Genomic DNA, 14,018 nt, shown 5'->3' on the forward strand with positions numbered 1-14,018 from the left:
TCCTGATGTGTTGGTACCCGGAGGAGGGCCTTAGCTGCTGAGCGAAGTGACCGGGTAGGTTCATAGTGGGAGAGGCGTTCCACAAGATATTGCGGTCCCACGCCGTGTAAGGCTTTATAGGTCATGACCAGCACCTTGAATCTGGCTCGGAAACAGATGGGTAGCCAGTGCAAATGGGCCAGAACAGGTGTTATATGTGCTGACCGGCTGGTCCTTGTCAGCAGTCTGGCTGCTGCATTTTGCACTAGCTGAAGTTTCCGAACTGTCTTCAGGGGCAGCCCAACGTAGAGCGCATTACAGTAATCCAACCTAGAAGTTACCAGAGCATGAACAACTGAGGCAAGGTCATCCCTGTCAAGATAGGGGCGTAGCTGGGCTACCAACCGAAGGTGGTAGAACGCATTCCTTGCCACCGAGGCCACTTGCGCCTCAAGAGACAAGGAAGGATCGAAAAGCACCCCCAGACTACGAACCTGTTCCTTCAAGGGGAGTGTAACCCCATCTAGAACAGGGTAAACATCCACCATCTGAACAGGGAAGGCATTCACCAACAGTGTCTCGGTCTTGTCTGGATTGAGTCTCAGTTTATTAGCTCTCATCCAGTCCATTATCGCGGTCAGGCAGTGGTTCAGCACATCCACAGACTCACCTGTAGAGGATGAAAAGGAGAAATAGAGCTGCGTGTCATCAGCGTACTGGTGGCAACGCACTCCAAAACTCCTGATGACGGCACCCAGAGGCTGCATGTAGATGTTAAAAAGCATGGGGGACAAAACCGACCCCTGAGGGACTCCACAATGGAGAGTCCAAGGTGTCGAGCAATATTCCCCAAGTACTACCTTCTGGTGACGATCCGCCAAGTAGGAGCGGAACTGCCAAGCAGTGCCTCCAACTCCCAACTCCGCAAGTCTCCCCAGAAGGATACCATGGTCGATGGTATCAAACGCCGCTGAGAGATCAAGGAGAATCAACAGAGTCACACTCCCTCTGTCCCTCTCCCGACAAAGGTCATCGTACAGGGCGACCAAGGCTGTTTCAGTGCCAAAACCAGGCCTAAAACCGGATTGAAACGGATCCAGATAATCGGTCTCATCCAAGAGCGCCTGGAGCTGACCGGCAACCACCCGCTCTAGAACCTTGCCCAAAAAAAGGATTCCCTTTTGGGGCATCTGGCTGGCCACCGTGAGAACAGGGCGCCAATCTAGATGGGCCCCCCTTTGACCCCGATCCATCAGGGCCTTCCTTACGTTCTTGGTATTGCCGCCTGAGTTCCTGTATAACCACCAGCCTGCGACCCGTTTTTTTAGAAAAACAAAAACCGTGTCGCTTTAACAGGAAGAGTAAAGGGGTTTTTGTCCATTTTCCCCCCTCTCCCCAGGAACCCATCAAGTCCAGAGCCCCTCAGCTCCACCTGGAGTACCGGTTCTACAAACAGCTGGGCAATGCAGGTGAGTTGTTGCCAGATGGCCTTGTGAGGACAGCGCCCAGCAGCTTCAAAAGGAAAAAAAGGGGTGCGCTAGTCCTCAGGATCGTCAGTGGAACGGCTTGGAAGAGCTCCTTTGCAAGACAGCAGGTGCAGAAACGAAAGATTTAAGATGGGTTGTGCTTTTTTTTTTAAGAGTGCCCCCGACGAAGATGGTCATTTGAAACATGCCATCCTAAAATATCACTTATTAAGCATATTCGTGGGTGCAGTAATAACTTTGTCTGAAACATCGCTTTGTGGAGAATGATGGAATGGGAAACCGTCCCTGGCCTTGTAAGGGCTTTGGCTCGAGAAAATCTTGGCTTGGCTCCAGGCTCGCCTCTCAACCTGCCGTGTTCGCCTTTTCTCAACAGAAGGGATACCTCAGGTCTATTACTTTGGTCCGTGCGGGAAATACAACGCAATGGTCTTGGAGCTGCTGGGGCCGAGCCTGGAAGACCTCTTCGACTTGTGCGACCGGACGTTCACCCTCAAGACGGTCCTCATGATCGCCATCCAGCTGGTGAGCAAACCCCTTTTTATATTTATATATATGGATCTGTGCAACTCTCAGCTGCTTACCATCACAAAATGTAAAGAAGAAAACAGGAGGCGCCCTCCATAGATGGGCAGCCAACCCCTCCGTGGCCATCAGTGCCCAAATGGTCACCGCCATTCACTTGATGTGAAATTCCCAACTGGCCCCTCCTTCTGGCCCCCAGAACTCTTCCCCAGACCACCCCCCGAGTGTGTGTAGAAATGAGCCTACTGCGCAAAGGTAGAGTTTCCGTTTGTTGCTCCACCCACTTGGGCTTGTGGCCCCCATAAGCTTGCCCAGAAGGGAATGCAGCCCTTAGTCTGAAAAAAGTTGCAAAACAAATCGGATTGAGTAAGCTTGTATCTGTTATGCTTTTAAGTTGGATTCCTGCATTGAGCAGGGGGTTGGACTGGATAGCCTTATAGGCCCCTTACTCTACAATTCTATGATTAGACTACTTTGCGTAGTTTCTCTCTTTTATTTTTTTAAATCTGGGAAATTCTGTCATGTTTTAAAAAGCCATTTTGCATGATTCGTTTTAGTTTTGCTAGCTTTTGGGAGTCTACCCACCTCAACTATGGGAGTCTTATTTGCCAATTTGGTCTGACTTCTGAGGTTTCAGCAGGGGGGTTCCCACATATTTTGCAGCCATGAGAGCTAGGAACTTTAAAAAAAATGAAAGCAAAGGTTCTCAGGAAGCTGTGCCCATTAACAACATTTTCTGGGCATTTATGGGTGCAAAAGTCAGAGTGCTAGTGGCTACATTAGGGTCCACCACAACAGTTGAAGACTGTCTTCTTAAAAATATTTATTTATATGCCAAAATGTATTCCCCCATGCCAGTAAAGGAGTCACTTAAAGCAGATTATGGAATATAAAAACAAGTGTAAAAGTACCAGTGACCATCATTACAGCACAATTATTATTTATTATGTATTGTTAGTCGCCTAGAGACCACTGGGTACGAGGCCACCAAGAAATTAAATAATGAAAATTCTTCTGTCTCAAGGTGGCATTTGTGGTTCTCCCCCTCCACATGTAATCTTCACAACAACCCTGTGGGGTAGGTTAGGCTGAGGTACAGTAACTGGTCTGCTGTCACCCAGTGGAGCTTCATGTCTGAGTGGGGATTTGAACCCGGATGTTTCGGGTTGTCGTCTGACACTAACTGCTATACTGCCCCCAGGGTCTGCCTCTCTGTAAAACATTAAAAGTGACTTATTGTTTGTTTGTTTATTTATTGTATTTATATACCGCCCCATAGCCGAAGCTCTCTGGGCAGTTTACAGTAACTAAAAACTTGAAAAACAAATATACAAATTTAAAACACATCTTTTAAAAACAATTTAAAACGCAATTTAAACATTTAAAACAATTTAAAAACATGTGCTAAAATGCCTGGGAGAAGACGAAAGTCTTGACCTGGCGCCGAAAAGATAACAGTGTTGGCGCCAGGCACACCTTGTCAGGGAGATCATTCCATCATTTGGGAGCCACCACTGAGAAGGCAATCATTCATCTTTATGCAAGATTTCAGTAAAGCCAACAATGATCTTAAAAGATGTTTTTAAAAGCAGGAAAATAGGAGGAACAGCACAGAGTTGTGTAGCGGCACAGAAACCCCCAAAAGCTTGGGGGGGGGGACACCCAGGAGTCTGAGAAGGCCACTTGCCATCGTCTCCCTCATTCTCCAGAGAGGCATCCAGGGGGGAAGGTGATAGGCTGAGGAGCATGCATTATAGAAGGAACCCTGGCATCCGAGAGAGGAAGGGGGAAAGCCTCCCCAGTGCATCCAGGGAGTGGCTCTTGACGCCTCGTTACCCTTTACATAACCAGCGAAACGCATAATGCAAACAGCGGCAAGGATATGGTGCATAGCACCTACCAAAAATCCCAGGTTTTTTCTGCCCCTGGACCCAGAATTTCAAACTCTACTTTAAAAACAAGAAAAGCCCTGTGTGCTTGCAGACAGCCCTGATGATTTCCCCACCCCCCAAATTCCCTTCTTTTCCCTAGATCACGCGGATGGAATACGTTCACACCAAAAGCCTGATCTACAGAGACGTCAAGCCGGAGAACTTTCTGGTGGGACGCCCCGGAAGCAAGCGCCAGCACACCATCCACATCATTGATTTCGGCCTGGCCAAAGAGTACGTTGACCCCGAGACCAAAAAACACATCCCTTACCGAGAGCACAAGAGCCTGACTGGGACGGCGCGGTACATGAGCATCAACACACACCTTGGGAAAGGTGAGCAAAAGGCTTGGGGGAGGAGGTTGAGAGGCAGTGGGCAGAAAGGGGTGGCTGAGAGAGAGAGAAGGGGGTGGCTGAGAGAGAGAGAAGGGGGTGGCTGGGAGAAAGAGAAGGGGGTGGCTGGGAGAAAGAGAAGGGGGTGGCTGGGAGAGAGAGAAGGGGGTGGCTGGGAGAGAGAGAAGGGGGTGGCTGGGAGAGAGAGAGAAGGGGGTGGCTGGGAGAGAGAGAGAAGGGGGTGGCTGGGAGAGAGAGAGAAGGGGTGGCTGGGAGAGAGAGAGAAGGGGTGGCAGAGAGAGAGAGAAGGGGTGGCTGGGAGAGAGAGAGAAGGGGGTGGCTGGGAGAGGTAGGGGGAGAAAGATGGGGAAACATTTGTTTAACTGTTTGCTTTCTAAAATATATATACCCAAATCCTTTTATTCTATTTTCTTTAAAGAATTTTTAATCCTATTCTTCAGCCAAAAAAATCATCAAAAGGCTCCCAGAGTGGCTTACAAATCACTATTGGGGGGTGGAAATCCCTGGAAGAAGGCAGTCCCTGCTCTCAGACTTACAGTCTTGCAGCAAGACGCAACACAAAAGGAAAATGGATTGGGGAGGGTAGACGAAATCAACAAACTCGAATGCAAGGTCGCACGAGTGGTCCCATTGGAATAAGCAGGCATGACCTACCTTGGTTCATTGATTTCATTGGGTCTCCGCTGAGTGGGATTCAACTGAAAGTTAGCTTCTAACAGCCTCATTGAGGACGATACACTAAAATCGTATAATCCCTGGGTCACCTTTCCAGGGACATCATAGAATTGCACTCTAAGAAAGAGCAGGCTAGCCTTTTTTTCTATATATATTCCTCCCCTCCCCATGCCAGAAAAACAGATGATCTTTTTCTGTTCCGTATTGAATCTGTTAGTCTTTTAACTAACAAAATGTTACAACAGATGTTCAGGATTCCTCCAGACTTCTCCCTTTTGTTGTTCTTGATCATTAGTGCAGCAAATTCTGCACGAGGGCGGGGGAATCGTTCAGGACAGCCTACAGCAGAACAGTCAAAAACCTCATTACAAAAGTGTATAACGTTATTACTGACTATTTTATGAACTGTGCAGACATCAACTTGGTGTAGCCATGCTGAACACAAGAACCGTTATTTTAACATGGGCAGGAAACCACAGTCAAGTGTTGTGTGCTTTTTTAAGCTTCGCCATAAAGATAGTGTTTTTTTAGAAAGGTTGCTAAAATAACAACGACCCTGCAGAGCGGCCCTTGACTCAACTAAAATGCCTGCTTCTGTCTCTTGCACAGAACAAAGCCGCAGGGATGACCTGGAAGCGTTAGGTCACATGTTTATGTACTTCCTCCGGGGGAGCCTGCCCTGGCAAGGCCTGAAGGTGAGTTCTGCCATGCAAATGTAAGCAAATTAGCATATACATAACCCGTAGTTATACAGGTGTATGATACTTCTCTTACTGGTGGGGAACAGAAAGCTCTGAGCTGGATTTCCAGGCTAACATTTTGAGGTTCTGCTGAGCATTACCTGCATGCTTTCAAATTTACCTCTGCAGCCTCTTGAGGGCTAGAAACCTATTCATTGCTGTATTTTGGAAAGAAGAACTGTGCTTTCTTGGACTGCTGATCTCTTGAGTACATGCACACCAGTGATAATTCTCTGTGCAATGCAATTATGAATACAAGCCTTGTTTTTGTTACGCCAGGGCTAGTTCCCACTGCCACAGGTTGGGTTTGCCCGTGCGTGTTGGACGTGGTTTCCCATTGCCTTCCTCTGAGGCCGAGAGGCAGTGACTGGCCCAAGGTCACCCAGTGAGCTTCATGGCTGTGTGGGGATTCGAACCCTGGTCTCCCAGGTCATAGTCCAACACTCTAACCACTACACCACACTGGCTCTTGCAGAGATCTGTAGCTAGGGGTTATTTTCCATCCCTGAGCTACCGTTTGCCTGTTGGATGTGTTCGGGGTGCACTGACCTCATGTGCCCCTTTCTCACTCCTCTGTCTCTCTCCCCTCCCCCAATCCCCTTTCTAGGCAGACACACTGAAGGAGAGGTATCAGAAGATTGGCGATACCAAAAGAGCCACTCCAGTTGAAGTGCTGTGTGAAAACTTCCCTGGTAAGGATCACCACAGGATGGTGTGTCTTTGGGGCTATAGAGAACCTTTGTGTTCAGAGGCAGTCTACCACCCAATGCCAGTTGCTTTGGGATGCTTTCCTTACGGGCTTCCCAGGGGCATCTAGATGGCCTCAAGATCCATGGCTGAGCAGGCTTATAGTGGAGCTCTTTTACTGGAGTAGCCTTCTCCAGACTGGTTCCCTTCCAGATGTTGCTGGACTCCAACTCCCAGCAGTCTCAGCATGGCGAATGGGAAGGGATGATGGGAGCTGGAGGCCATCAGCATCTGGAGGGCTACCATAGATGTTGCCCATCCCTGACCTAAGAAGGCGTTATTCCTTACTGCACACAAGAGATGGAACGATGCCTCTATTAAAAGAGGCATTCCCTCCTGAGAGCGGGGAATGCCTCTTCTCGGATCAGGGGTGGGAGAAGCCTGTGGCCCTCCAGGCATCTGCCAGCATGGCTGCTGGTCAGGGATGATGGGAGTTGGGAGCCCATGTTGGGGATCCCTTTGGGGGAAGTCTGATTTGAAGGATATCCTTTTCCGTCACCTTCCCTTCTGGCTCCCTGCAACTTTATACCCCTGTTCCAGGCCAGTCATTTTAGTTTTTCCGTGGCAAGGCTGTGTGTTGGACCAGTGAGCAATGCTGCCCTTTTCATAGAATCATAGAATAGTAGAGTTGGAAGGGGCCTATAAGGCCATCAAGTCCAACCCCCTGCTCAGTGCAGGAATCCAACTTAAAGCATCCCTGACAGGTGGCTGTCCAGCTGCCTCTTGAAGGCCTCCAGTGTCGGAGAGCCCACCATCTCCCATGGTTGGTTCCATTGTCGCACCGCTCTAACAGTTAGGAGGTTTTTCCTGATGTTCAGCCAAAAACTGGCTTCCTATATCTTGAGCCTATAATTCCGTGTCCTGCACTCTGGGGCGATCGAGAAGCGATCCTGGCCCTCCTCTGTGTGACAACCTTTCCAGCGCTTGAAGAGTGCGATCGTATCTCCCCTCAGTCTTTTCATCTCAAGGCTAAAACGCCCAGTTCTTTCGGTCTCTGTTCACAGGGCTTTGTTTCCAGTCCCCTGATCATCTCTGGTGCCCTCCTCTGAACTTGTTGTTGTTTTGCAGAAGAGATGGCCACGTACCTCCGCTACGTGCGGCGCCTGGATTTCTTCGAGAAGCCAGACTACGACTACCTGCGGAAGCTCTTCACTGACCTCTTCGATCGGAATGGCTTTGTCTTCGATTACGAATATGACTGGGCAGGGAAGCCCTTAGTAAGTAGCCCTGACTAGGCTGTTAGCTTTGGGATGTGGGACCTTTTCGCACGCCGAGGGCCACGTTCCCTCGTGGGCATCCAGTGAGATGTGGGGAGCCAGTGTGGCGTAGTGGTTAGAGTGTCAGACTAGGTCATGAGAAACCCAGGGTTCTAATTCCCCACTCAGCCATGAAGCTCATTGGGTTTCCTTGGGCCAGTCGCAATCTCTTAGCCTAACCTACCTCACAGGGTTGTTGGGAGGATAAAATTGAGAAGGGAGGAGAACCACATACATCACCTTGGAGGGAAGGTGGGACATAAATGTAGTAACCCCCAGTCATCAGCAAGGTTCATTCAGGCGGCTCAGGGGCTTATTCGCATTACATATTCGTATTGATTTTTTAAATTGTATTCATATTCCTGATGTATTTTATTGTGCTTACAATTTGAATTCAAACTGTTGCATGATCAAATGCAATATGAATAAAAGTTGCGATAAGGATGCAATTAAAAATCGTACAGGACATTCCACAGCACATTGCAATTGCTGCAACAGGCAGGAAAATCATCAAATGGTCTGCCCAAGACCTTTAGTAATTTTCAAGTGTTCCGTGGGGGGAAAGGTTTGGGGGCCAGTTGTGCCCCTTGCACTTTCTCCTCCCCTCACCCCTTCCTTGCCTTTTTCCAAATTAAAAGGCACCAAAGGTTTGGGAAAGGCCACAGCTCAGTGGTGGAGCATCTGCATTGGATTGCAGAAGGCCCTGAGTTCAGTCTCCGGCGTCTCCAGATATGCCTGGGAATACATGGAGAGCTGCTGCACGTCAGTGTCGACATTATTGAGGTAGATGGACCCAAGTGGTCTGACTCTGGTCCTTCCAACTGTGCACGCGAATGCAGCGTGAGGACTAGAAGTTTGCTACCCTCAAATTTCACACGCTTGTAAATTTCAAACTGTTGTTATGCCAAGCAGAACCTTTAGTCTAACAAAACGAAGGAGAGGAGAACTCATTCTTCTGCAAGACGGTTGCCAATACTGCCTGCAAGAAGGAAAATATTTTTTTACCTGATGTTGAAAAACAGCAGCAACTCTGCAGTAGTCATATTTTAAGGGCCCGTCCCGCCTGGGTCAAAAGAGGCAGGCCATCTTCCAGCGTGACCCTGGCACTTTGCAAATTGAAAACAAGACAAAACTGCCCCCCTTGCAAGCTTCATCTTGTTTCTCTCGGATGGAAGCCGAAAGAAGCAGATCACCTTCCAGTGTGACCCTGACACTTTGCAAATTAGAAACAAAATAAAACGCTCAGTGGGGGCAGTTTTATCTTGATCATATTCAACTGACACCTTGCAGTTTAAAACGACAACACAGAACTGCCCACTTTGCTTTGTCTAGTTTATTTGCTTATTTATTTATTGTTTTCTCTCTGATGTCTTTGCAGCCAACCCCCATTGGCACAATTCAGAGCGATGTACAAGTCCAGGCTCCAAACAGGGAAAAGACTCAGCAGTTCATCAAACAGCAAGTGAGTGGAAGGCGGTTTTTTGGGGGGGGGTGGAGGGGAGGGGAGTTAGAGAGCCCGGGTGAGAGAAGGGGGGGCAGCCAGCCAAATTGTGGGTTGGTCTGAGCGCGGGGCTCAGTATCAGGAGGGCCTGTTGGATGGGGGGCACGGGGGTGAGGTATAAAGAGGGCTCAGCTCCTTGCAGAGGCGAGAGTGGAGGCTTGGCGCCCCCTGGTGGAAAGAGTCGGAGGCATGCATGAGGAATGAGCTCCCGGATGTGGTGTCGCCTTCCTCTGTGCCAAAGTGTGGGTCCATCTAGCTTAGTCCTGCCTACCCTGATTGGCAGCACCTCTGCAGGAAGAACCCAAAAAGCTGGCGATGCCGTGAGACCAAAGCAGGCGCTCTGCCACTGCGCCACGACTCTTCTCCTAACAATAAAAGAAGCTTCTAGTCCTCGCGGTCCTGAATGAAGAGTTGATTTAATAGGTACCTAGGAAGCTGCCTTATAGTGGTGTCTTTTTTTTTAAACAACGCCACGGTTTGCAGGGAATCAATCTTAATGTCCCTACCTGGCAGCTACCATTGCAAGTTTTTGAAATCTGACATGCTTCCCCCCCCATCAACTTCCAGACCAAAATACCTTCCGTCCTTTTAGAGTCTCTCCTACTGTCCAAGCCAAAGAAGGCCCAGCAATCGCGTCTGGCCATATTAGAAGTTCTTATGTCTTTTTTTTGGGGGGGGGGTGACTGGACCACGTGGTTTCTCCCTTTTTTTTTTTTTTTCTTAAGCACCGATTTCCAGGCTTTTTGTACAAAAACCTGCCTCGCTATTCTGGCAAGGACTGTGGAGGGATAGACTTCAGGCGCTCCGCCGGGCTGCTGTTTGGTTCCTCACCTGCCTTGTGTTCGGGTTCCCTCCTTAGGTCATGAGCTCGACCAACGGGGAGCTGAACACAGATGACCCGACGGCCGGCCATTCCAATGCCCCCATCACCGCCCCCGCAGAGGTCGAAGTAGCTGATGACACAAAGTGAGTCCAGTTGCGTCTACTCATGCAGGAGAGGCTCTTAAGGACGTTGCGACTCTGTTTCCCTTAGGGGAGGTGGCAGGCTGTATGCGGCCCCCAGGCCTCTATGTCTGGCCCTTGGGACTCTGTGTGTGCAGAAACCTTTGCCCGCTGTGCAAAGGTGTAAAATGTACACAGAATCATAGAACAGTAGAGTTGGAAGGGGCCTATAAGGTCATCAAGTCCAACCCCCTGCTCAATGCAGTTGTTGCCCTGCCTGCTTGTGCCTCTGGCCACGCCCACCATCTTATGTGGCCCTTGGGATGTTTGTCCGTAAGGGAATGTGGTCCTCGGGGTGAATTTTTTTTTTTTAATGAAAATTAAAGAATGAAAGATTGGGGGGAAAGCAAGTGCGGCGGCGAGAGCCAGCCGTCGGGCAGTGGAAGAGGCTGTGTGATTGCTCGAGACGCAGCCCTTCCTCCTCCCGAAATGTTTTGAGGACTTGAGGCCGGGATTGGGGAACTTTTTCCAGCCGGAGGGCTGCCTTCTCTGTCCCACAAATAAGGGCCTGGTTTTCAACGTCAAACCAGAACGTTTCTGTTTGGGTCTCGCTCGGTGGGTTACGACCAAGCCCCGCAGATTCACAGCGGTCGCGTTGATACGCTCTGGTTGGGGTTGGAGTTGTTTTGGGGTTCTGTGTTGTTGTTTTTTGAAACGTAAGAAGGGATGGTTGCCTGAAATAAAGTCCAGCCTGCAGGGAGAGTTGCTCTTGGGCTTATGCCCTGCTTTCGGCCTTGCCTTAGGGGCATCTGGTGGCCACCACGAAGACTAGGTGGGCCCCCTTTGGCCAGATCCGGAAGCCAGGCTCTTCTGACGTTCTTATTTGTTTATTACATTTATATACCGCCCCATAGCTGAAGCTCTCTGGGCAGTTCTTAGGAGGTTTAGACAAATTCCATGGAAGCCACGAGGAATATGCCCTTTCTCTGCCAGCGGAGGCAGTCATTGCCTCTGAACACCGGTTGTTGGGAATTGCTTTGATTTGGATTCCTCCACTGAGCGGGGGGTTGGACTTGATGACCTCATAGGCCCCTTCCAACTCTACTATTCTATGCTCTTGTGCTCAGGTCCTGCTTGCAGGCTTCCTTTTGGGGGCATCCGTTTGGCCACTGTGAGGACAGGATCCTGGACTAGACCTTGGCCTGATCCAGCGCTGCAGGGCTCAGTTCTTACGTCCTTGCTCCCCTCTACAGGTGCTGCTGTTTCTTCAAAAGGAGGAAGAGGAAAACTCTCCAGCGCCACAAGTGAAGAGCTCCTCCTTCCCTCTCCGGTGTGGCCAAGACCAGGATCCGCTCGGGACGATGTTCCCCACCTCCCTTCCTCCCTCCTTTTTACTTTCTGAGCTGTGGATTAACGGATCTCAATTCCTTGGCCGGACAGTAGAGGCTTGTCCCCTTCCCTTGCAGGCGGGGTGCACAAGCCGCTTTGGTCCCGCTGGCAGGCTCTTCCGGGGGGGGGGGGGACGACGGACAGGTGCGTGGCTCCCCCCCTCCCTAGCCTGAATTTTCTTTTTTCCTTTCCTCCAAGAGAAATGGGAAAAAACGAGGGGAGGGCAAAGCACATCATCGGACTTTTAATTTTTGCTGAAGTGCCCACGTCGCCCCCTCCTCCGGTTGACAGAGAGGAAAAGCATTTAACTATTTATGCAGCAACAGCCCCCCCCCCACTTGTCTGGGCTCTTCTCTCTCTCTTTCTTCTCCGTCTCCACCCCACACACTTTGGTTTTGTGGAATTAGCTTTTGGAAGGAAAACTGCACACACGAGCTGGGGATCAACTCTACGTGTTTCCCTTCTGCAGAAGAGGCAATCTGACGATTCTCGGAAATGTGGCTGCAAAGAATATTTCTCGACACCCCCATGTCGCTTCTGTGTCTCTTTAACTTAATTTAAAAATTGCATCTTAGTTCTTGTACCTGCTGTTGTGAGACAGTCTGTCTGTCTGTCCCTCTCCCCACCCCCATTTTGGGTAGCAACAAAAATATTTTGCATCGCAGGTGGTTTTTATTTTAAATACCTTGCTTTAGCTTGTTTTCTGTCTCCAGCCCATTGCCCTTGCTCCCTGTTAGTCTAGTCATGGTTGAGGGCCTGTTGGGGGAGGTTTTGGGGGGGGGTTATTTCCCCCCCCCAAGCAAGGCGGGGGCAAAATGGGACTGCGTGCGCGCATGTGTGTGTGGAAAGGTTGGGGGAAAGTGGATCGTTTACACTTTCGATTTTCATTTCTCAATGCACTTTTTTTGTAGCAATACAAGCAACATCTGCGTCTTGAAATTAATCAGGTTTTTTGTTTCTTAAGAAAGGAGGACATTTTAAAGGTAAGACCCGCCGACCTCCGGGGGGGGCAAAAGTCTTGGATCTCAGGGACAGCTGCCCGTGAAGTAGAGCCCCCGATATTAGATTCCCGTTGCTAAGACAAGCTGCAGGAAGGGGGGAGCGAGCAGGGCTCCTGGGCCCCTGTGGCAACCAAAGTGAAATCTGAATGGCCAGTGCTGCTCTCTTGAGAGCCGGGCCGGCAACGACACATGGGCCTCCGTTTCGTTGATAGGATCTCAAAGGCAGCAATTTGGGCGTCCAGTCTAGCCCCTCAGACTTTTGCCCGAAACAAATCGAGGGCAAGAAATCGTTTAGAAGCCCCTCGTGGCAGGGGGCGAACGTCTGACAAATGTGTGAGGACAATCCGCCCCGTTGTGTGGGTTTTGTGTTCCACTCCGCCCGACAAAAGTCCCACTGGCGATCTGCATGCACACGCCCTCCAGCTTCCACTGAACTCTGGTTTGCCTGCGGGAACGTGCCAGTGAGCATCGCCGGAGGCTCCGCTCTTTCCCCATTAACAGCAAGCATTTAAAAATGTGTATTTTGTGGCGGAAAGCAAAAAAAAAGGTGGACAGAGGCCTATTCCTTGCTTCGGTTTGCATTGGCAGCTTGTGGACCACAGTTGTTTCTCTAGATTTCTCTGCTGTCAAAAGTTTGTGTGTTTGAGCCGGGGCGGGGGGGAGGATTTTTATCTGCAGTCCCTAAAGAACCAGGGCTGGTGCTGCCCCTTTTTTTCTTTGAAACACCGTCCGCTTAGACTACCTACGACTCACTCAGTGCACGTTTTGCATTGATGGATGCCTCCCCCCTCTGCCAGCTGACCAGGCCCACTGCAACCTTTCCCTGCCGCCCCCGTCCCTGACATCCAGGCCAGTCTCCCTCCAGCAGCACCACAAAGCTTCAGGGGTCCACTGCTTCGGGACGAGGACGGACAAGCCTCTTTGCTTCTTTATAGACAGATATATTTTTATACGAAGAGGATGGGGAGGGTGGCACCATGCCTGTTTTGTTCTTCACGGCACTTGTTAATGTCAGGAAATGCTTTTTTTGGGGGGGGTGTTCTTAGGGTGGGTGGGAACGTTGTGGCTTTTGCTGCACTTCATTGGCACTCTCGGGAAGCTTGCCAGCGCAAGGGGGCCAAAGATAGCGTGTCTTTAATGGCTGTGCCCATTTCGTGCATCGCCACCAATGCAAAACCACCTATTGCTTGGATTCATGTTGATGGGATAATTCCCACTACCCCCCACCTTCAAAACAAGCAAACACACGCCAGACTTAACGCTTGCCATTGTCCCAACCACTTTATAGAGCTAGAGCCAAATCAGTTAGCGGTGGGTTTTAAGGTTCTAGTCCTCTGGCTTTCCATGGATGAGGGCAACAGCCCCCCCCCATTCTGTAGGGCATTTATGGCAGCATGCAAGCCTTCCCTCCTCCTTTCCACAGCGAACCTTTTACAAAAAGTTGGCAATTCTCCTCTTTCATGTGCTTTCAAAGATGGACCAGGGCAGGGTGTGG

The 14,018-nt window shown here is 50.0% G+C and overlaps 1 protein-coding gene across 1 annotated transcript in view; it reads left to right on the plus strand.

Annotated features, from left to right (window-relative positions):
* Window positions 1–12,461, plus strand: part of CSNK1G2 (casein kinase 1 gamma 2) — a 52,124-nt gene extending 39,663 nt beyond the window's left edge. Inside the window, exons 4-12 of the mRNA XM_061600848.1 lie at window positions 1,379–1,448; window positions 1,840–1,988; window positions 4,020–4,254; window positions 5,557–5,642; window positions 6,295–6,379; window positions 7,503–7,651; window positions 9,069–9,152; window positions 10,051–10,157; window positions 11,387–12,461. Of these exons, the coding sequence (XP_061456832.1) occupies window positions 1,379–1,448; window positions 1,840–1,988; window positions 4,020–4,254; window positions 5,557–5,642; window positions 6,295–6,379; window positions 7,503–7,651; window positions 9,069–9,152; window positions 10,051–10,157; window positions 11,387–11,441 (1,020 nt within the window). The 3' untranslated portion in view covers window positions 11,442–12,461. The remainder of the gene's footprint in view (window positions 1–1,378; window positions 1,449–1,839; window positions 1,989–4,019; window positions 4,255–5,556; window positions 5,643–6,294; window positions 6,380–7,502; window positions 7,652–9,068; window positions 9,153–10,050; window positions 10,158–11,386) is intronic.
* Window positions 12,462–14,018: the final 1,557 nt, after the last annotated feature.

This window comes from Rhineura floridana, chromosome 18, assembly GCF_030035675.1.
Source record: "Rhineura floridana isolate rRhiFlo1 chromosome 18, rRhiFlo1.hap2, whole genome shotgun sequence".
In the NCBI taxonomy this organism is placed as follows: Eukaryota; Metazoa; Chordata; class Lepidosauria; order Squamata; family Rhineuridae; genus Rhineura; species Rhineura floridana.